The sequence below is a fragment of the Polypterus senegalus genome, chromosome 12, assembly GCF_016835505.1.
Source record: "Polypterus senegalus isolate Bchr_013 chromosome 12, ASM1683550v1, whole genome shotgun sequence".
NCBI lineage: Eukaryota > Metazoa > Chordata > Cladistia > Polypteriformes > Polypteridae > Polypterus > Polypterus senegalus.
In genome coordinates, this window is record NC_053165.1 from 37,331,948 (window position 1) to 37,356,316 (window position 24,369).

At 39.0% G+C, this 24,369-nt stretch overlaps 1 protein-coding gene across 1 annotated transcript in view; it reads left to right on the forward strand.

Moving 5' to 3' along the window:
* The first annotated feature begins 251 nt into the window (after positions 1–251).
* iars1 (isoleucyl-tRNA synthetase 1) overlaps positions 252–24,369 on the forward strand; it is a 103,588-nt gene continuing 79,470 nt past the window's right edge. Inside the window, exons 1-3 of the mRNA XM_039770865.1 lie at positions 252–329; positions 17,047–17,172; positions 17,251–17,407. Of these exons, the coding sequence (XP_039626799.1) occupies positions 17,054–17,172; positions 17,251–17,407 (276 nt within the window). The 5' untranslated portion in view covers positions 252–329; positions 17,047–17,053. The remainder of the gene's footprint in view (positions 330–17,046; positions 17,173–17,250; positions 17,408–24,369) is intronic.

Sequence of the window (24,369 nt, forward strand, 5' to 3'; positions counted from 1 at the left end):
AAGACAATATTCAATGTATCACTTTCTTTCTTTGAGATATGGGAGTATAGCAGCCTTATGAAACCGCTAGACTATATTCTCTAGTGATAATTACGTCGAGAATGAAATAAAAGTAAGGCGTATGGTTAATACAAAAATACAGTAGTACTGTAAAGATTCTCTAGGAGGCGCAGCCACGCTTGAACGCTGATACAACAGTGACGGCCAGAAATGCATCAGTCTATGGTTAGGGGCGGGGAAACTTTGCTTATGTCACTTCCATTTCCAGCCATGCTTTCCTTTTTCTCTTTCCTTGCCGGTTGCATCAGTCAGGTTATCGAGTGATACATGTAAGTGTCATTGGCTCTCTTGAGTTTCATTTGTCTCGATTTTAATCAGAATTTCACTTCGACAAGTTCTGACTGTAGAGGAATTGACATTGTCCTCAATTTAGTTTTAAAACAAAAACATATCAGAACGCGTTTTTCAGTGGTTTGAGGGGAAGCTTTGTGTTCCCTGCTGATCCCTTAATCATAATATAAACTGGTTTGAGTAGTTGAATACTTTTCATTCGATTTTCTGTGAGTGACGCATGTTTGTGGCATCTGTTAAAGATAATATTGAATCCAAGGCAGAACTCTGCGCATTGCTGACATATCTGGTCCGGGTCTCCAGGATATACATAAACTCTTTATCTAGGTTTCCTGCACTTACTCGGGTCGCTACCATTATGTCACCTGCGTAGGTGTACTTTCCGGCATAATATTGTGTTTGATTGTGTTTAAAATTACAAAGACAGAATTTCCGAAATTGAAGAATATTAACCTCAGGTTAATAATGAACTGTACATTCTACACAAACTTGTTATGTAGTCCCGCAAAGCAATCAGTGCTTAATTTATTTGAGTTTGAAAGAAAACTCCAGACTTTTCTCATGTTTTCATTAACTGCAGTCTTTCTAATTCGTCCTTTGCTTTGAGTATCAAAGCCTGATCGTCGTCCTCGTAACAGCCATGAATCCACAGGATCGAAGCATTTGAGTGGAGGGCCAACCAGTGCTTGTCAGTAACAATGCTTTTGTTGGAGTAAGTTGTTGAGTTAGTTGTTTTCCAGTTTCATTAAGTGAGCGCGAACGTGGTTTTTTTGCAAATGATTATAAGACTCTACACACAATTTACTTATTTAATATATCTAGTCGATGCCACGACCAGGCGTTGCGGCAGAGATGCCGGTACACCTGCGCATACTGTCACAAAAAAAAAATCACTATATAATAGGCTACTACCACCATTTCGAGACACATAAAAAGCACTGCATTGTGGGTTTAATGTTTCTAGGCTATGCGGAGTGTTGCATTCATGGTCTCTACTACTGTAGGAATTTCTGAAGTGTGTTTGCGGGCCACCATTTGAATAGGCCTTTATTAGGTCTCCACAGGACAGATTCTGTGCCAGGTCTGAGTTGATGCTGATGACAGCCAAACTGCTTATTTGATCTTGTGCCGTGGATGACGTTAAGTATACAGTAGCTTGATCAGCTTAAGTTTAGAAAAACTGGTAACTGAAAGGTTGGTGCATTTTGGTGGGCAACCCATTGATTTGGACTTCAGTGGTATTTAATGGCATTGATATACATTTATTTTGTTTCCTTTATAAACGAGGGCTTAATTAGTAATAATAATAATGGTCCAGCGTATTGTGGTGTTACTCTTTTATTACTTGGCATGTTATACAACAATTTTAACACTACTACTACTGCTGCTACTAATAAAAATAGTACCACTAATAATAAAAATAATATAAAGTACAACAACAATAACTACTACTACTACTACTACTAATATAAAATACTGCTACTAATAGTAAAAACCACTTCTACAACTATTGAACTTACTGATTGAAGATTTGTAAAACATACCTGCAAAAGCAACAAAAGCTGCTTTGTCATTCTTTATTTTTTTCTTTTCTATGCTCCTGACTGCTGCAGATTTGAAGCCAACTCTCTGCTCGTTATTAGAAAATTATTACAGCAGGTGGCAGTCAACAATGTTAATTTGATAATTCATGAAACAGCAGTAACTCCAGATGAGTCAAGCTGCAGACCTTCAGAGCTCCATTGAGGAGGTTGTCACTTGACATTATATGTCAGTGATATGATATGTCACATGATACACCTGATTAAACTATGGTTAACGTTCGTGTTTTGGGAGTACAGTAGTTATCTGTCTCAAGTCAGATAAACCAAGTGACAAAAATGTGCAATGACTATTTTCTCCTCTATTAATTGAATTGAATTCCTTGATTGTCTTTGAATCTCATTGTACTGTGAACAATGTGCAGCTCCTCCACAAAACAGTAATTCTCCCATAAAATGACAAATATCACAATAAAAAATAAAAATATACAATATGAAAACATAAGTACAATGTACTTATACATTTGGTATAAAGTGCTGTACCGGGGAGCACTTAATGGATTGACCAAGTGTGTTTATAGCTCTTGGGATGAAACTGTCTCTGAGCCTCAAGGTCTGCGATTGAAAGGCTCACAGCATTTACCAGATGGGAGAAGTTCAAATAGACTCTGGCATGTGTGAATCGATTCCATACAGATGCTGTTGGCTTTCCAGAGGCAGGGTGTGCAATAGATATATCCTCCAGTGCTGGAAGCTGCAACCTGGAAATACTCTGCCCTCTTGACACAATCTGCTATCGAGCTTTCCAATCAGCAGCTGTACAGCTGAGATAAAAAAAAACAAATACAATACAATTGGTCAATATACGCTTTGTGGTGCTGTGGTAATAGTTCAGCAGCACTTGTTGAGAGAGGTCAGCTTTTTTTGACATTCTTAAGAAGAGTAGACGTTGCTGTGCCCTCTTTAGCAATGCCATGGATTTAGCCGTCCATGAAATGTCCCTAGTGATATATATTCCCAGGAACCTAAAGCTTGATACACACTTCACCTTGTTCCCATTGATGAAAACTGGAGCATGGCCCTTATCATGTGATCCTCTGAAATTGACTATGAGCTCCTTGGTCTGAGCATCTGAACAACAGTGATAGGTTACTCTGTGAACATCTCAGTAGATTTTTCACCTCAGCTCTGTAGGCTGATTCGTCATTGTTGGAAATTAACCTAATCACTGTAGTGTGATCTGCAGATTTTGTGATGGTATTGGCGGTATATGCAAGTACACAATCTTGAGTAAAGAGAGAGTAGAGTATTGGGCTCAGTACACAGCCTTGCAGTGTGCCTGTGTTCAAGGTTATGGTGGAGGAGAAATGGGAGCCCAGCCATACCACCTGCTGGTGCTTGGACAGGAAGCTAAGGTAGGGGACAATGGTTGAGAAAGCAGAGATATAGTCTACAAATAGCATCCTTATGTACAGTTAGGTCCATAAATATTTGGACAGAGACAACTTTTTTTCTAATTTTGGTTCTGTACATTACCACAATGAATTTTAAATGAAACAACTCAGATGCAGTTGAAGTGCAGACTTTCAGCTTTAATTCAGTGGGTTGAACAAAAAGATTGCATAAAAATGTGAGGCAACTAGAGCATTTTTTTTAACACAATCCCTTTATTTGAGGGGCTCAAAAGTAATTGGACAAATTAAATAACTGGAAATAAAATGTCATTTCTAATACTTGGTTGAAAACCCTTTGCTGGCAGTGACAGCCTGAATTCTTGAACTTGTGGACATCACCAGAAGCTGGGTTTCCTCCTTTTTAATGCTTTCATTTGCTGATTATTTGTGGGCCTTTCTGTCGGAAGTTTAGTCTTCAACAAGTGAAATGCATGCTCATTTGGGTTAAGATCAGGTGACTGACTTGGCCATTCAAGAAGTTTCCACTTCTTTGCTTTAATAAACTCTTGCGTTGCTTTGGCTGTATGTTCTGGGTCATTGTCCATCTGTATCATGAAACGCTGCCCAATCAATATGACTGCATTTAGCTGGATTTGAGCAGACAGTATGTCTCTGAACTCCTCAGAATTCATTCGGCTGCTTCTGTCCTGTGTCACATCATCAATAAACACTAGTGTCCCAGTGCCACTGGCAGCCATGCATGCCCAAGCCATCACACTGCCTCCACCGTGTTTTACAGATGATGTGGTATGCTTTGGATAATGAGCTGTTCCACGGCTTCTCCATACTTTTTTCTTGCCATCATTCTGGTAGAGGTTGATCTTGGTTTCATCTGTCGAAAGAATGTTTTTCCAGAACTGTGCTGGCTTTTTTAGATGTTCTTTAGCAAAGTCCAACCTAGCCTTTCTTTTCTTGAGGCTTATGAGTGGCTTGCACCTTGCAGTGCACCCTCTGTATTTACTTTCATGCAGTCTTCTCTTTATGGTAGACTTGGATATCGATATGCCTGCCCCCTGGAGAGTGGTGTTCACTTGGTTGGCTGTTGTGAAGGGGTTTCTCTTCACCATGGAAATGATTCTGTGATCATCCACCACTTTTGTCTTTGCTGAGTTCACCAGTGCTTGCTTTCTTTCTCAGGATGTACCAAACTGTAGATTTTGCCACTCGTAATATTGTAGCAATTTCTTGGATGGGTTTTTTCTGTTTTCGTAGCTTAAGGATGGCTTCTTTCACCTGCATGGAGAGCTCCTTTGGCCGCATGTTGTCTGTTCATAGCAAAAACCTTCCACATTCAAGCACCATACCTCAAATCAACTCCAGGCCTTTTATCTGCTCAATTGATAATGACATAATGACGGATTTGCCCACACCTGCACATGAAATAGACTTTGAATCAATTGTCTAATTACTTTTGAGCTCCTGAAATGAAGGAATTGTGTTAAAAAATGCTTTAGTTCCCTCACATTTTTATGCAATCTTTTTGTTCAATCCACTGAATTAAAGCTGAAGTTCTGCACTTCAACTGAATCTGAGTTGTTTCATTTAAAATTCATTGTGGTAATGTATAGAACCAAAATTAGAAAAAAGTTGTCTCTGTCCAAATATTTATGGACCCAACTGTATGTGCCCTGTCCCACTAGATGAGTCAGGGCAGTGTGCACAATTAGAGAGATGGCATCCTCTGTGTATCTATTAGCTCTGTAAGCAAATTTATAGGAGTCCACGGAGGACCACAGTCTTTCAAAGCATTTCATGATTATTGGTGTCAGAGCGATTAGATGATAGTCATTCATATTACTGATGTTGGCTTTCTACTGTATTGCTATAATAATGGCTGACTTAAGGCATCCTGGGATCATTTCTAACATGAAGGAGAGGTTAAAGATGTTTGTGAATGCCTTGGCAAGCTGCTCAGCACAGTTTCTACGCAACTGTTCTGAAACTCTGTCTAGTCCACCAGCTTTACATGGATTAACCATCTGCAGCATGCATCATACATTACAGATTCTCAGTGTGAAGGTGGGAGGTTTGGCATCCTCTGTGGCTATAATCTTTCCAGGTGGAGTAAAATTAAGCTTTGCTAGAATCAAAGCAGGCAAAAATGTGTAGAGATCATTGGTCAATGTGACATCACTGTTGGGAAGGGGCTGCCTTTGTGGTTGGTATAGCTTTAATGCCTTTCCCTTATATCCATCCATCCATTATTCAACCCACTATATCCTAACTACAGGGTCATGGAGGTCTGCACACACACACACCCCCCACACACCAAGCACACACTAGGGTCAATTTAGTATCGCCAGTCCACCTAACCTTTGGGACTATGGGAGGAAACTCACGCAGACACGGGCAGAATATGTAAACTCCATGCAGGGAGGACCCGGGAAGTGAACCCGGGTCTCCTAACTGCAAGGCAGCAGCTCTACCCACTGCGCCATTGTGCCCCCACCCCCTTGTATCCACGCTGTAAAAATGATCAGAGCAATCAGAGCTTGCCAAGGTATTGTGCAAAGTTCTATTTGTGATTGTTTTGTGAGGGTTAATATATATATATAAAAAAAACATTTATATGTTACTTGTATGCCACATCGAATTTTTTTTTTTACCTATATTGATTTACTTATCTTGCTACAGCATAAAGTCACAAGTAGACTGTAGAGCTATCTGTGTTTGATCGACACAGGCATGCTGACAAAGTACATGTGCAATGCCACTCCTTATTCAGGAAAAGATCCCAGTCGTCCTAATGGGAGAAAGACTTTCCAAGACTAAGGTCATAAAGCTTAAGGAGCCATTTCTGGACAAAGGCAGAGCTGTAACAACTGTTGTGTAAAGTGCGACAGGAGCTTCCACCTGCAGCTGTAAGTCACTTCAGTACGTGAGCAAAGCAATGGTACTGAGAAGGCAGACAGACTTATTCATTTTGGGTGAATTGCTCGCTTGTTGTTGAAGGACAATTTTATTGGCAGGATGATACCCAACCTCTTGCTGCATCCAAATGGTGCCATCTTTTGCGTTTATGCATGGTGCAGCTGCGTTGTTCTTGTGTGTGAGTGGACATTTCTTGCGTTTCTCTTTCTTCGATGTACAATCCTCATCTGAGTTCACCTATGTTACAGCATGTGTTTATTTGAAAACTAACAGTGTCAGATCAGGGGGAGCATGAATGTGACTGACAGAATAACAGTAAATAATAAAACAAAACACTAACTTTTTACAAGTACCATAAATCTGCAGCAGGTGTTACAGACTCAAATAAATCAAATTTATGTTTTTATTCTATAATAGTAATAATAATAGACACTTACTATTCAAAAGAGCTGATGAGTGAAGGACCCGGGATCGAAACCGCAACTTCACAACTTGGAGACAGCAGTTCTTACCTGTGCACCTGCCAAGCAGACATATATGTGTGAGTGTCCTACCTAGTCCCAATTTCCTTTACTTTGGTTAAATTCTAGAAAAAAAGCGCACTTGTTTTGTTATATCTGTGCCTTTTGTGAAAGTGTTTATTTGATATTTGGACTTCAGTCTTCACATATTAAACACTTCATGTCAGCATTTTGCCAATTATTAATGCAACATGAAAAAAATTTCTGTTTCAGTTATGTGTTCAACTTTTCTTGCCTCACATTTCCTGTCATCCAGCATTTACACACATCGTTGTAGACACGGAACACACATGCATGTATTCCAAATAACGATATATTATTTACCCTATACAATTCAAGGCACCTCACACCTAGATAAACAGACTTAAGCTGGGAGAACTTTCTGTACGACTAAAGCTGCATTGGTGAGGGATGGGATGGCAGGCTGCATGCTGCCAGTGCTGATCGACTCATTTGTAAAACAAAAGATGATGAGGAGGTGCGAGGGAGTTTAAGGTGGTCTGGGATTATGAGTTTTTTTGTAGGCTTTAGGGATTCTAGTGTTAAGTAAAAGTGTAAATAAAGAAGCAAAATGTACTGTAGTAAAAATTGAAGTACCCCATTGAACTTTCTACTTAAGAAAAAGTAAGAAAGTACATGCTTGAAAATATACTTAAAGTAAAAGTACTAGTCCAATGTATTCCCTTATTCAACAGTATAATATGGAGTTAGGCGCGCCTACTGAATGTAAGACGTGTTAAATACAAAAATAGGTTGTGCGTTTTAATTATGAATGATGCATATTAACACTTCATAAACTGAACTTCAGTTAAGGTCACATTCTCAATACTTCACTTTACTTCCATTTTTGCTGCACTGGGCTCCCACTTTGAATGACCATCCATTTTCCATTTTGCGGCACGGTAACATATCAAATGTTCAATCTCATAAAAGTGACTCATTAGACATCTACTCTGATCATGCCCTACTTACCCATATTTTTGTTGTAAAACTTGTTTTATTTAGGTGTAATTGTACTAGTTTATTTTAGTGGGGTTTGAAGTGTGATAGTGGTGGGAGCTGGACAGCATGTTGTTGTTGAGTGTCTGTACTGTCAGTAAAAACTTGGGCTTTCATGTTATTCCTTTTTTTTTCTGGTACATGTGAAGGCCCCTTTGCAAGCAGTGCCCCAGGTTGAGCACATGAGTCACCCTGATGGTAGATGTAGTAATGCAAAAATGTCAATACACAAGTCCAGTAACAAATTGTACAAAACCATTCATATATTGTAATACAAATGTGTTGATATTACATTTATGTGATAATGAGAAAATGATCAATGAAAGAGTTCTTATTCGTCAACTATGATGATTAAATTAAACATGAATCAGATAGCACTACTTTCACTTGCTATTTAATCATTTAAACAAAGCAAGCTGATGGCATAATACACGCATTTTAGAATTCCAGTACCACACTCCTGAATTGATTTGTTTGTGCTTATGAATCAGTTCTCATGTTTCAGTGCATCTGGAAAGTATTTACAGCGCATCACTTTTTCCACATTTTGTTATGTTACAGCCTTATTCCAAAATGGATTAAATTCATTTTTTTCCTCAGAATTCTACACACAACACCCCATAATGACAACGTGAAAAAAGTTTACTTGAGATTTTTGCAAATTTATTAAAAATAAAAAAACAGAAATCACATGTACATAAGTATTCACAGCCTTTGCTCAATACTTTGTCGATGCACCTTTGGCATCAATTACAGCCTCAAGTCTTTTTGAATATGATGCCACAAACTTGGCAGCTTAATTGCTGCTCCTATCCTTGGCCAGTTTCACCCATTCCTCTTTGCAGCACCTCTCAAGCTCCATCAGGTTGGATGGGAAGCGTCGGTGCACAGCAATTTTAGGATCTCTCCAGAGATGTTCAATTGGATTCAAGTCTGGGCTCTGGCTGGGCCACTTAAGGACATTCACAGAGTTGTCCTGAAGCCACTCCTTTGATATCTTGGCTGTGTGCTTAGGGTCGTTGTCCTGCTGAAAGATGAACCGTCGCCCCAGTCTGAGGTCAAGAGCACTCTGGAGCAGCTTTCATCCAGGATATGTCTGTACATTGCTGCAGTCATCTTTCCCTTTATCCTGACTAGTCTCCCAGTTCCTGCTGCTGAAAAACATCCCCACAGCATGACGCTGCCACCACCATGCTTCACTGTAGGGATGGTATTGGCTTGATGTTGAGCAGTGCCTAGTTTCCTCCAAACGTGACACCTGGCATTCACACCAAAGAGTTCATTCTTTGTCTCATCAGACCAGAGAATTTTGTTTTCTCATGGTCTAAGAGTCCTTCAGGGGCCTTTTGGCAAACTCCAGGCAGGCTGCCATGTGCCTTTTACTAAGGAGTGGCTTCCGTCTGTCCACTCGACCATACAGGCCTGATTGGTGGATTGCTGCAGAGATGGTTGTCCTTCTGGAAGGTTCTCCTCTCTCCACAGAGAACCTCTGGAGCTCTGACAGAGTGATCATCGGGTTCTTGGTCACCTCCCTGACTGAGGCCCTTCTCCCCTGATCGCTCAGTTTAGATGGCTGGCCAGCTCTAGGAATAGTCCTGATGGTTTTGAACTACTTCCACTTACGGATGATGGAGGCCACTGTGCTCATTGGGACCTTCAAAGCAGCATAAATTTCTCTGTAACCTTCCCCAGATTTGTGCCTCGAGACAATCCTGTCTCGGAGGTCTACAGACAATTCCTTTAACTTCATGCTTGGTTTGTGCTCTGACATAAACTGTCAACCGTGGGACCTGATATAGACAGGTGTGTGCCTTTACAAATCATGTCCAATCAACTGAATTTACTGCAGGTGGACTCCAATTAAGCTGCAGAAACATATCAAGGATGATCAGGGGAAACAGGATGCACCTGAGCTCAATTTTGAGCTTCATAGCAAAGACTGTGTGTACTTATGTACATGTGCTTTCTCAATTTTTTTATTTTTAATAAATTTGCAAAAATCTCAAGTAAACTTTTTTGACGTCATTATGGGGTGTTGTGTGTAGAATTCTGAGTAAAAAATGAATTTAATCCATTTTGGAATAAGGCTTTAACATAACAAAATGTGGAAAAAGTGATGCGCTGTGAATACTTTCCGGATGTACTGCACTGAAAAGAGTCGTTTGAAAAGAATGGACCGTTCATGTGACTGAAAAATGTAACAGTCACATAGAAATGTAATAGAGTAGAAAGGCGAGATATTTACTGTAAAATGTAGTGGAGTAAAACTCAAAAGTATCCACAGCTAAATCTACTTGAGTAAAATGTAGATACATTAAAAATATGCTTAAGTACAGTAATGAAGTAATTGTACTTCATTACATTTCACCATTGAATAAACAATAATTTAATTAATAAATAAGTTAACACATAATAAATAACATTACATAAATATAAAGATGAATTCTCAATTGAAAAGATTTTCTTTGAATAAGTAAGGATTAAATAATTTAAATATGAGCCTTACAGATGAAAAATGAATAATAATCTTGATTAATAAACAAGCTTAAAAATTTTATCTGATATTGCTGCTTAATTTTGTGTTTCTGGAAAACACCTCCTTTTAATCATGTTAAAACTAGTAGTATACATGGAGATCAGATTCAGTTTGGTTAAGAAATCAGATATTAATGCCACTTTAGAAGGCGGTGGTGGTTAATGAAAATTTTGTGGAAATTTAATTTATTATCATTGCAAAAGTAATTTTTTTCATCTTTGTAAACCAATTTGTTGTTTTCTTTGCTTTAAATCATGTGGTCTCTTTGATTACATTTCTTTAAAATAAAAAAAGTGCTTAATACTAATCATACTTTTGCAATTTAAATCGAATGAAACAAAGTGAGTAATCCCTTCAATTCGTTTCCCTGAGATTATATGAAAATTCCCTAAAATATAGGGAAACCAAGTATGATCAATCATAAAGAGGTAAATATAATGTTCAATTGTGAATTGTATTATTCCATGTCTACTGGACATTGTTCAAAATGTCTTCTTTGGAGTATAACTTTCTAGTTATTGTGCTTCAAATTTCCCTAATTCACTGTTTCTTAAAATATGGGTTGAGAGAATTGATGTCTGACCTTGGGTTGTGCTGAGTTGTGATTTACAATATTAGTGAATGGAAAGGGTCATGAACAGTCTGAGGAAAGCCTAGTGACTGGTTGCTGCAGGCTCCTTAAGACAACGTCTTTAATCCTGCACTGACCCATGTTTGAGATACACCAAGGGACAACCTTCACCCTCATTCCCCTGGGACTACGAATGGCAGTGGTTGTACAAAGGGGATACCATGGATGGTGTCCGTGGTGATTGTGGGTCCCAAAGACACAAAAAAGGTAAAGTTGGGTTGCAAGAAAAAAAAGTTTTATAACCACTACACATACTAAATTCAACAACAACAATTTATTTATTGTATACCCTAAATCACACAATAAATGCCTTAGTGGGCTTTAATAGACGCTGTTTTTTGACAGACTCCCAACCTTGACTCCCTAACAAAAGAAGAAAAAAATCCCGCCCAAAAAATCTAAGAAATCTTGGGAAAGGCAATTCAGAAAGAGACCTCCTTCCAGGCAGGCTGGGCATGCAATGGGTATCAAAAAATGGGGTGCATAGAATGCACAAAACAGAACAAAAGTAATACACTTTACAGAGCTAGAAGCTGATCTGTCATTGCCACCTCAGAAATACAAGACAATAGCACACACTACTTTGTTCTTGCACAGTGCTCCTTACCAAGTGCAGGTGCAGAGTGCCACAACAACTCTCAAGTTAAAATGCAAGAATAAATTACACCACTCACTAAATTTAGAACTATCACAAATAAGATACAGATTTGTTTGTATACATCAAAAACAAAGTAGAAACTAATTGACATAAGTTAACGGTAACTATATCTGTCCATCAGTTAGTTTTAGACCAACTGAAAGATTATAGAAAATTAGACAAGCCAGATAACGGTTCAGAGTCAGGGAGACCTCGGCCAACAGGCTGCCTCCCTATGATAAAAGGACCCTACTACCCGGTTCCAGTGCTTCTTTTTCTGAGATACCTTTTCCATAGATAGGCAAACAACTTGGCAGTAGAGCAATGGCACTAAGTGCCACATGAGTAAATCAAGAAGAAAACAGGATATGGAAGGGTTAGTAACAGTGTATTAATATTGTGTTACTTATATTTTAGTACTAATGACTGTCAACAGAGATGTAATGTACACAGCAGTGCTACTCAGGGTATGCTAAATTAAAATAGTAAGTCTTCAGCCTGGATTTAAAAGATAAAACTGAAGGGGCACCACTTATAGTAGCAGGCAAACCGTTACACAGCTTCAAAGCCCTGTAACTAAAGCTTGACCTCCCACTGTCCTTTTATTAATCCTTGGAGTCATAAGCAGGCCAGTATGTTGAGATGATACAGTTTACAATACAATACATTTTATTTTTGTATAGCCCAAAATCACACAGGAAGTGCCGCAATGGGCTTTAACAGGCCCTGCCTTTTGACAGCCCCCCAGCCTTGACTCTCTGAGAAGACAAGAAAAAACTCCCAATAAAAACCTTGTAGGGAAAATGGAAGAAACCTCGGGAAAGGCAGTTCAAAGAGACCCCTTTCCAGGTAGGTTGGCGTGCAGTGGGTGTCAAAAGTAGGGGGTCAATACAATACAATATACAGAACAGAACAATTCCTTAAGACAGCATAATAATAAAAATTTTAGAAGTACGGTTTAACAGTAGATGATATGACATAATTAGGTTTGGATATTTTTAGAGTCCTGGAGACCTCATCCATCTAGCTGCCTCCCCATTTGGCCATGCCACGGCTGAAACGCGTTGCTCGATGAAAGGACCCTCTTTCCCATGATTCCTGTGATCCTCCATCAGGGATGACTTTACCATAGGCAGGCAAACAACTTGGCAGGTGGGCCGTGGCACCAATGGCCACATTTGAGTACCGAGAAAAGAAACAGAATAGGCGAGGGTTAGTATTCAAATATAATTATCATGTTACTTATGTTATAGTGCTAATGACTAACAACAGAGATGCAGTTTGTACAGTTAATCAGCAGCTCTAGTCAGGATATGCTAAACTGAAGTAGTGAGTCTTCAGCCGGGATTTAAAGGCTGAGACTGAAGGGGCATCTCTTATGGAAGCAGGAAGACCATTCCACAGTTTAGGGGCCCTGTAACTAAAAGCTCGACCTCCCACTGTTATTTTATTAATCCTTGGAATCCTAAGCAGACCGGCATCTTGAGATCTTAATGTGCGCTCTGGTTTGTAAGTCATGATAAGTTCAGACAAGTAAGCCGGACCTTGGCCATTGAATGCTTTATATGTTAAAATGAGGATTTTGAAATCTGCCCTGAACTTAACTGGGAGCCAGTGTAAAGATTTAAGAACTGGGGTTATGTGTTCATATTTTCTTGTTCTTGTAATAATTCTTGCAGCCGCATTTTGGATTAACTGGAGGCTGTATAGAGAACAGTTTGAACAGCCAGTGAACACCGCATTGCAGTAGTCAATCCTACTAGAGATAAATGCATGAATTAATTTCTCACAATCCTGTTTATTTAGAAAGCGCCTTAATTTCCTAACATTTTTAAGATGGAAAAAACATGTTTTGGACAACTTTGTAATATGCGCTTTAAATGACATGCTAGAGTCAAAGATAACACCTAGATTGCGGGCTGATTCAGTAAAATTAATTGGGATTCCAACTGAGTTAAATGACGACAAAATACCGTGATACCGTGCGCTCAGGTTTGTAAGTAATGATATGTTCAGATAAGTAAGCAGGGCCTTGACAATTTATGCTTTATTTGTTAAAAAGAGGATTTTTAAATATTGAAATATGCCCTAAACTTAACTGGGAGCCAATGTATGGACTTAAGAATCCTATTAGAAACAAATGTGTGAATTAATTTCTCCTTATATATTTAGAAAAGACCTTAATTTTCCAACATTTTTAATTTGAAAAAAACATATTTTGAATAGTTTTGTAATGTGTGTGTTAAGTGACATACTAATGCCAAAGCTAATGCCTGGATTGTGGGCTGATTCAATAAACCTAATGGTGTTTCTAGCTCAGTTAAATAATGACAAAATATTGTTGTAATCATTCCCTCCAATCATTAACATTTTTATTTTATCTGTGTTCAAAGACATGCAATTCTCATCTATCCACACCTTTAACACACTAGCACATCTAATTAAGAACACTGTAGGAGAAACATCATTTGGTCTAAAAGAAAACTGCATGTCATCTGTGTTCAAGTCAAAATTAATGAATGTATTTGAACTAAACCAGGCAAGGACAGTGCCTGTGAGACCAATGTCATTTTCCAGCCTTTGCAGTAAAATAGTCAACAGTATCAAACTATACGCTTAAATCTAACAACATAATTTTAGTGGAATTTCCTTCATTAGAGGATGTCAGAATGTAGTTTACAACACGTGTTATTGATGATTCTGTACTATGACTGGTGTGGAAGCCAGACTAGAATTTCTCAAATAAATTGATGTGTAAGGCAAAACTGATTGAACCGTACTTTTTCAGGTATATTAGAGTGGGAGGGAAAATTTGAAATGGGTCAATAATTAAGTGTATGTGATTCTTGGTCAGATTTTTTATTTTTTATTTTTAAGTAATAGTGTGCTAATTGACAATTTTAGTACATCAGGAACTGCAGCATTCATTAATAAGCTATTGATAATTTTAAGAATAGGTGCTGCAGGAATATCCATTGAACTTTTTATTAGCTTTGTTGGTGCTGGATTTAAGGAACAAATGGTAGGATTAATTTTTGAAATTAAAAGTTAAGACTTCCTGTTCTGTTCCAAGATTAAAATTTATAAAGTGGTGTATGCAATGCGAGACAGGGTTTGCCAAACTAGTATTAGGTTTACACTGAGATCTGGGATCTTATATTTTTGGTTTTGTCATTAAAAAAGTTCATAAAGTCTGTCCTGCAAAAGTCTGTTGGTATTTTATACTTACTCTGTTTCAAAATTGTAGATATTTTGAGTTATAATCTAGGTGTCGCACTGTCTTTGTTTTAATCCATGAATGTTTTGGTAAGGGCACAACCAAATCAGTTGTAATTAAGTAGTGATCAGTACTAACTTAATTTAATTGAATAATATTTAAATTTTGAATTTATTATTAGATCTAATGTGTGGTTATGATTATGATTTAGACCATTGACAAACTAACAAAATCCTACGGAGTTTAACAAATAAATAAAACATTTGCTGAAAGTCTTGCTGAAAGTTTCCCAATATGTATCCCATCAACACTACATGATCATAATGTATAGCTAAATTAGATCAAAGGCTGCCAAATTCAGTCCAAAACAAAGAATTTGTTCCTGGTGGTCTGTAGCTTAGTACTGTAATTGTACTGAAATCTGTTTTTATATTTAATATGAGTGCCTCAAAGGATGTAAATTCCCCTAAATTTTTGCGTTCTGCATTTTGCCACATTGAATTATTCCAAGGCTGCCTCCTCGATCAGTACCTCTAGATTAATGAAGGAATTTGTATCCATTTGGTGACACCTCAGGTAAAGGGTGTCACAGGTGGCTGGGGGTGGTATCCAGCCGGGACGCCCCAGAGGACCGGAGGAGGGCTTACGCCTCCCCCAGACCATGTGGGGGCAACCGCCCTGGTGGCTTTGAGGACCACAGGAACTGAGCTTGGAAGCTCAACCCCATAGGGGCCCGTGGTCACCGCCAAGGGGCGCCCTAATGCCTTTGGAGCCCTGGCCCTCGGCACTTCTGTCACACCCGGAAGTGCTGGGGAAGAAGACCAGGGACACCCGAGTGCTTCCGGGTGCGCAGCCGGTACTTCCGCCACCCTGGGGAGTGCCGGCGGAAGATAGTCTGGAGGCACCTGGAGCACGTCCGGGTGTGTATAAAAGGGGCCGCCTCCCTCCATTTGATGGCTGGAGTCGAGTGGAAGAGGAGAGAGCTTGGGAGGAGAGGAGTGGAGGTGGTCAGAGACGTTCAAGAACAAGCATTGTGAAGACTGGACTTGGGGGAATTTTGGGGGTTGTGTGTGCACTTGTATATAATATATTGTAAATAAACGTGTGTTGGGTGCTTAAAAACGATGTCTGTCTGTCTGTGTCTGGGCCATGTTCCTCAAGGGAGAGTGTCAGATTTACTAAGTCATGTTTCAATGAGAAAAGACAGATCAGATTTTGTACTTCATTTACCAAAACAGCTTTATTTCCAAGGGAGTGAATGTTTAATAAGCAGCATTTAAAACTGCAAAGATGTTTCCGAACTAGTGATATATTTTTTGATTTAATTTGAATTAAGTTACTACTACTATTACACGTACCCCTGTTGGAGGATCTGGTTTTATCTCTTGGTCTAATTATGCTCCTTAATTTTTGGTTATGAAGTAATTTAAAATTTGCACCAGAGCTAAATTTATAAGATGCTCCATAACAGGTATTCTGGATAACAGCTACAGGATAGCAGGTTGAACAAACAGCCTGTGATGCAAGATCACAAGACTGCAACCTGGGATTGCATATCCCTGAAAACAGCTCTTTCTCTAAACTCATTGTCTTGTCAGGTAAAAAGAGATATCTGCCCGTGGGCATGGGCTCACTTTTTTTTTTTGTTTCTGTGTTTTAAAAATGTATTTTGTATGTTTGAATAACATTTTATTCTGTTTTGCAGAGATGCATACATTACCTTATATGTTGGTTCCGTTTCCTCATAGTCCAAAATGGCAATAGGGTGTGTGTCTGTGTGTGCATGTGTTTGTGTTCACAATGCAGTGGCATCTTGTCTAGGGATCCTTGTGTCCGATTCTTGCTGGGTTTAACTCCAGCTTCCACATGACCTTGCTCAGGATGAAGTGTGCTTAGAAAATAGATGGATGCTGAGAAATGGCACGTAAAAAGTTCAGGTGTGAATTACTACAGCAGCTGTTTTCATTTAGAAATAAAGATGCTTTACTAGTTCTATTGAAAATTCTGTGACAGTTAAACTGTACTGAATAACTCATACTTTCCCTTTAGCTACTTCTTTTTTTTTGGTTGCTAATTAATGTTTACTATTGATTTGAATGTCTCTTTAAATATTTTTTTCTTAATAAATAAAATAAATACACTTTACATCAGAGGAGTGAATAAAGCAAGATTAGTAGATAACTCTCCTGAGCCTCTCTATTGAAATTTGAAGTGTTCCCCCTGTTTTCACTACACAGTAGGGTAAGCTGCTTGATGTGTTTTCAATGCATTACTGTTGTGTTTTGCAGTAGTGGAATGGCTTTACCTGTGCCAGAGTCCATCAATTTCCCCACGGAGGAGGAACGCATTCTGCAACTGTGGCGTGACCAGAACTGTTTTCAGGAATGCTTGAAGCAGTCCAAGAATCGTCCAAAGTGGGTACCTGTAGAGACCTGTTGGATTTAAAGTCCATCTTCACAATTCTAATGATATCAATATTTTTTTTACTTCAGATTTACCTTCTATGATGGTCCACCTTTCGCCACTGGGCTGCCTCATTATGGTCACATTCTGGCAGGCACTATTAAGGATATTGTTACCAGGTTCGCACATCAGAGTGGATTTCATGTTGAACGTAGGTTTGGATGGGACTGTCATGGACTACCTGTGGTAAGTGTTTCCAGTAACACCAGTTCAGGGAAGTCTGTTAGGGAATCTGTTTGCTTAACTACCTACTAGTCAAACTAAATGACTCAGTTTGCCTTTCATCAGAAATTATCAGAGAAGCTGTTATATTGATTTAACTAAATATAAGTTTTAGGTTTTTATAGGCTTACAAATACAGAGTACAGTGAAATTCTTACTTGCATGTTCTAATCAAAATGTGACATATTGGTAAGAAAATTGGCCTTAAAATAGTAACAGTATTGCAGGATATTTTGAATAGTGAAATTGATGATCATATGAAAAAATATTGTCGTTGCCTTTTCTCCTTCTTCATCTTTTCCCACTTGAGCATGGGAAAGGTGCTATATAAATTAAATGCATTATTATTCTGTGTGGTTTTCCTTCAGATCCTCTCTTTCTTTATCCATCCACCTCCGATTTGGCCTCCACAGCTTTCTCTTCCCCTGTACTTTCCATTCCTATCACTCTTTTCAACACATATTCATTGACTTTCCTCATATGTCCATAACACTTCAACCTACTTTCCTGTTCATTTTTTGATATCTCTCCTACTTTTTTGTACTTCTGATTATCTTGTTTCTTATTCTGTTTATTTTTCTAATACCACACATACATCTCATCATTCTCGTTTCTGCCACATAAAATAACGTCTCCTGCTCTCATTTTACTGCTCATTTCTCAGCTCCAAACATCTTTGTTGGTCTTTCCACTCTCTTCAAAACATTACTTTTAACCTTCACTTTAATTCTTCAATCACACAATACTTCTGATATCTTCCGATTGTTCCATTAGTTATCTATCTAGTTTTCCATCGTGGGCTTTCACTGATCCCAGATATTTAAACTCGCCCACTCATTTCAATAGCACTCCCTAAATGATAGCGGCAGATATTCAACAATCTAAATTAATAACAATAAAGTAAATTTTAAATTGTCAATGTAAATATAAACATAAAACAAAAATTGCCATTTAAGTCTTTAGTATATAAGTATTGGGGATCACATAGATCACATACAAATGACCCTTTTTATCCTTAGGATAAACGTAAAAAGTAAAAAGTCAATTTAGGCAGAATATACTCTGTCATAGAAGCCAACTTTAATTTTAGTTTTTGTTAGATATCCTAAAGGACAATACAATTTCACTGTTGGACCCTCTTCAGTTTGCCTACCAAGCAAACTGGTAAGTGGATGATGCAGTTAATATTGGTCTGCACCAAGTCCGGCAACATCTAGTCAACCCAGGGAACTATGCAATGATTCTGTTTGTGGACTTCAGCTAAGCATTTAACTAGTGCTGGGAGGTATACCAGTTCATACCGATAACCGTTTTTTATTTTTGTTATACTGATATGGATTTTTCTTATACTGCAACACCTGTTTAAATAGCGTAAACAATGTTCAGAATGTGGCGCAGTTGGAAACTGTTTAACGGGGGACCTTTTTCACTGCAACACTGCTAAATACATATGCAACAGGGTACATGTGTTAGTGGAGGTAATGTGCAGTGAAAATGGACAGAGAACATTCTGAAAATTCTGAAAGCTGTAACAGACGATAAAGTTGAACATGATGACACAGAAAAACTTTTGCCGAAAAAGGGAGTCATGTCTGTTGTCTGGAGATACTTTGGTTTTAATAGGTCAGATGTGGACCATTATTATTTTAAAATGTATAACTGCTGTTTCTATACTACTGGCCAAGTAGCACCACCTTTTTTTTCCTCCCCATTACTTGGGTACTGTGTAAATAGTGTGACGATGCCGGTCCCCTACAGACTCCCTCTTCCCACGTGGGAGTCTGTTGAACCAACACCGCCAATATTTATGACCGAGATGAGCTGACAAATCTCATTGAAGCCGGAGGATGGTGGAAAGTGCTTTTATTAAAAACGAGTGTCCATTGTGCAGTGTTTAAAAAAAAAAAAAAATACAGTACCCAAATAAATAGCTAATCCATAAAACCAGTGAAACATGGGGATAAAATCCATAATAAATAAATATATCAAAATAGAAGTTAAATGTAGTCTCTCTCCTCCCCTGATCGCAGCCCACCACCTTCTGTCTCCCCGGCTCACCCATCACTGGTGTTGCCGGCGGAGTTTCTGCAGCACAAACTCCTTTCTGCCAAGACGGGGATATAATAATACAATAATGTAAAGTGCCTTACAAATAAAATTAATTATTATTATTGTTATTGCCTTGCATCTCGCTCGTCCCACTCAACACGCTTAGTCAATGGGGAGAACCAGCACCTAGAGCTCTTCAGCCTATGTTCCCTTGTGGAGCCCCAGTTCATGCTGCCTTCTCCTTCCTGGTTTCTGGTTTGTCTCCCATGACTGCCTTTTCCCTTCTTTAACCTCCTTCTGATCTATCTTTTTTCCTTCCCCCTGTCCTGCCGGCCCATAAATATACGTGTCCGCGGACGCAGTGCCTTAATCGCACGCCTTAGGAAGCCGATAAAGCAATTGAGAACGATTGCACCTGCATGTACAGGTGCGACTCACCCCAATTACCCCTTCAACTCCCCACGGTCGTGCAATTGCGCCCACAGAGACGGACAAGGCTAATTGGATTTAAAAACTGGCCATATTTTTTTTTTTTTGAAGCCGCGGACCCACTATACCACAAATAGCATTATAAATGCCTGTTGCATTTTTATTATTTATGTATATACTGTAGCTTAGCTTGAAGCAAGGTCCATATTAATGCAATTTGCAATATAATGGATCAGTTGGTAAAGATGTCATCACTGTTGCACTTGTTTTATTTTATTTTATTTTTATTTGGTGAGTACTGTGTAATGTACCTGGAATTGAAGCCTTGAAGTAATAGTATTATTACTGGAAGTTGCACTATTATTTATTTTATTGTTATTATTTATTAGTTTAAATATTATGCAGTTTAATTATGGTAAAGTTGTTTAAAAAGTCGCTTTAATGTGTCAGTGGACAGAGATTGTTAACATCAACAGAAAGTGTAGTTGGTTTACAGAACATATTTTTACTATTTATTCCTTTTCTAAGAGAGGTTCAGTGCAATACAACTTTTGACAAGCACCTCTGGATATTTTACTAAGTCTAAATGCCTCTTTGGATGGTTGGAAATATATTGTCAAAATTATAGTTTTAAGTTGTTTGCAAAATTTGTTCAATAAAAAGGTTCTATATTTTTACTGCAACTGTCATGCAATGTGATTCCTTCTCTTCATTAGTGCCACCTCCTTGAAAACTATCAACTTTATGGGGCCATGCAAACCTGTATTAATACTTGTGTGCAAATTAAAATGTTTTTTTGTACGATGTACAAATTCTCTTGACAGTGGAATAGGTTATTCTTAGCCAGTCTACTGCAGTAATTGCAGTGGAAAATGTGGTTAACATCCACACATGCATGGGAAAAAAATACCGTCGAATACAGTGAAACCGGTATGATTTTGAAAAATGCCATTATATATAATTTTGGTCATACCGCCCAGCACTACATTTAACATCAGTATCCCTAAGCTCCTCCACTCTAATCTTACCCAGCTTTCTGTTCCTGCCTCCATCCATCAGTGGATTACCAGTTTCCTGAGAAATAGGAGACAGCAGGTGAAACTGTGGAAACTTGCCTCTAACTCCTATACAATCGGCACTACTACCCTCTGGGGATGTGTGCTATCCCCTCTGCTCTTCTCCCTGTATACTACTGATTGCACCTCTAATTTCCACTCTGTTATAATCCTCAAACATGTGAATAACACATCCATCACTGAACTCTTCAGAAATTGTGATGAGTCTGCATACAGACAGGAAATTGAGCAGTTGGCTCTTTGGTGTAGTGAGAGCAATCCAGAGCAAACATACTCAGGACTGTGGAGGTGACAGTTGAGAAGGGTCCACCCAGTATTACCTTCCCGCCCCATCCTTAATAAAAAATGTGTCAGTTGTGGCAATTTACGTGTTTTGTAGGATCTATCATCACCCAGGGCTTAACATGGATGCTTGGATGAGTAGTTTTTTATTTTTTTTTTTTTAAGGCTGATTCTAATCACCAATTTTATATTACTGGATCGTGTGATCATGAGTCTGATATTTTTTTTTTTATTTATTTTTTTTGTTATGGGCCTGCCTTTGTCCAGTCTGATAGCGGTTACAGGACATCATATCTTTGATTGCCGGTACAACAAATAGTTCTGAGCAGGTATCGGTGACAGCACCTACTGTGGTAATTGCCGCTGTTGTGTAAAGAATGGAGATAATTACCATCAACTCAGAGAGGTAGAGGCAAGTTTGTTGTACCACATAAACGTCACTGAGAGAATAAAACAAAAATAAAAAAAACAACACTAACTTTTACAAGTAGCCAAAATTTACACTGGGTGTTAAAGATTCAAATCAAATTTATGTTTTTATTACAGTAATAATAATAATATCAGCTCGCTACTCAAAACATGGAATGCCCGTTCTCGAACCTGGGGTTATAAGGCAGTGGTTCTTACCTCTGCACCATTCAAGAACATCTATAAACTCCCAGTCGATTGACATTTGAGCTTGGGATTTTAATTCATTGACAGCAACATGTAAATGAAATGCTTTTTGTTTTTTCCTTTGGTTATATTCTTGAATAAAAGCACACATGTTTATTTGATATTTGGACTAAAGTCTTTACACTTCTTGTCATTATTAATATATAACATGGAAAACGTTTCTGCTTTAGGTATGTGTTCAGAATTTCTTGCCTCGCATTTCCTTTCATCCTTCACTTACCCAGATCTTTATAGACACGGAACACCCATGTTATTTGCAATACATGTGTTTCGATATACTGTATTATTTACGCTATACAACTCCAGGAACCTCACACACAGATAAAGAGCCTTGGCTTGAGCTGGGAGAACTTTTTGCCCAAGTTGAGCTCCGTCAAGGCAGGGGTTGGCACAGCAGGCTGCTTGTGCTGATTGACACATTTACAAAATAAAGAACGCTGAAGGAGAGGTGTGAAGGGATTTAAGGTGGGCTGGAATTACGAGTTTATTTGTAGGCTTCAGGGATTCTAGTATTAATTATAATGATAATTTAAATTATTTCAAATTAATTAAAAAAGGCTGAGCAGTTTAGTAATTCAAATGTAAAAAATGAGGCCAGTACAATGCAAATCCTGTTGGATGTTGCACTTTTTGGTAAGTGGCTAGATGAGCCGCCACTCTAATCAGTCCTGCTTGAAGGCTGTGTTTGCAGGAGAAGCTGATCCACCACCTTGAGCTCAGGGTCACTGAACTAGAAGAAGAGTTTTCTGCACTGCATTGTGATTCCGTTAGTTAGAGTGAAGATTTTGTATTAATAATTTTTAGATAAATATTTGTGGGTTGTGAAACGAATTATCTGAGTTTCCATTATTTCTTATGGGGAAATTCACTTTGATATACGAGTGCTTTGGATTACAAGCGTGTTTCCGGAACGAAATATGCTCGCAAACCGAGGTTCCATTGTACATAAATATGTGCCACCTTGTATATAGATAGATATTGTGACATTAGGGGGCGCTATCGCTCCCTTGAACCCTCAGGTACCACGACAGACACCAGGTAAAAGTGCTAAAATTATTTGTTTTATTATAATAATGTGCCCTAAGCACCCTCCACTCCACACTACTCATAAACCAAATACAATCATTTAATAATAATAACAATAACCAATCCTCCAACTCCCAGACGCGTTGCCCTCCTACCACCCAGCTCAGCTTGCCGTCTGGGAGCTCCCATAGTCCTTTTATACTCCCTGACCCGGAGGTGTTCCTGCCCAACAGTCCACAATTCCTTATTCCTTCCGGGTCAGGGTAAATAGTCCTTATCTTCTCCCCGGAAGCATGTTGTTTCTTCCTGTCACGTACTTCCGGGTTATAGGGCCTATACGAGTCCATGAGCCTCCCTACAGCGACTCCTTGTTGTCCCCAAGGTATCCAGCAGGGCTGGGTATAAAAACTACAGAGTCCATGATGCCCTGCTGGAACTCGGGACACATCCATGCTGTCAGGAGAGCTCCTCCTGGCGGCCTGGGGGTGAGGGCCGGAATATGAAGCCGGCCATCCACCACAATATATATGTATATAGATAGTCATAGAGTGCTGGGGTCCTCACCCAGCCGGGATGCCTGGAAGGACCAGAAGGTGGCATTAATAGCGTCCGGGCCACGAGGGGGCAACCGCCCTGGACTAGGAGAGGAACAAGAACATTACAACCCATTGGGACCCGTGGCCACCACTGGGGGCATTTTAAACCTCGGTTTTAAACCCAGGGAACAATTGCTTCCGCCACACCCGGAAAGATGGCGGAGGAACCTGCCAGGGATGCCCGGAGTGCTTCCGGTGCAAAGGGCAGCACTTCTGCCACACTAGGAAGTGCTGCCGGAAGGACGTCATCAGCCACCTGGAGCACATCCAGACAGGAATAAAAGGGGTCGCCTTGCTATGGTTGGGGAGCTTGAGTAGGGAGTGGGAGCAGGACAAAGCTCCCAGAAGGAGAGGAAAGATGGCCAAGGACTGAGAGAAAGAAGCCCATATTGTTGTGGTTATTGCTGTGTGCATTGTGTGTGGTGTTCAGGACTGTGAACCTGTATTTATTAATGACTAGCAAAATACCCACGCTTCGCAGCGGAGAAGTAGTGTGTTGAAGAAGTTATGAAAAAGAAAAGGAAACATTTTAAAAGTAACATAACCTGATTGTCAATGTAATTGTTTTGTGACTGTTATGAGTGTTGCTGTCATCAACGATTTGATTATCATTATGTCTTTCAATCAGGTTTGTATTTGGAGGACGTGTTGTGTTCAAGTTATATTCCGTGTTTGTCAACCGTTGTAAAGATAACAGGTTTCATTCATTGAAGTTTTCACTACCCAAATCTCTAAAGGCAAGGAGGCGAGTATTTTGAACGAAAAGCGAAGCGACAGCGAAGGATCGAAAAAG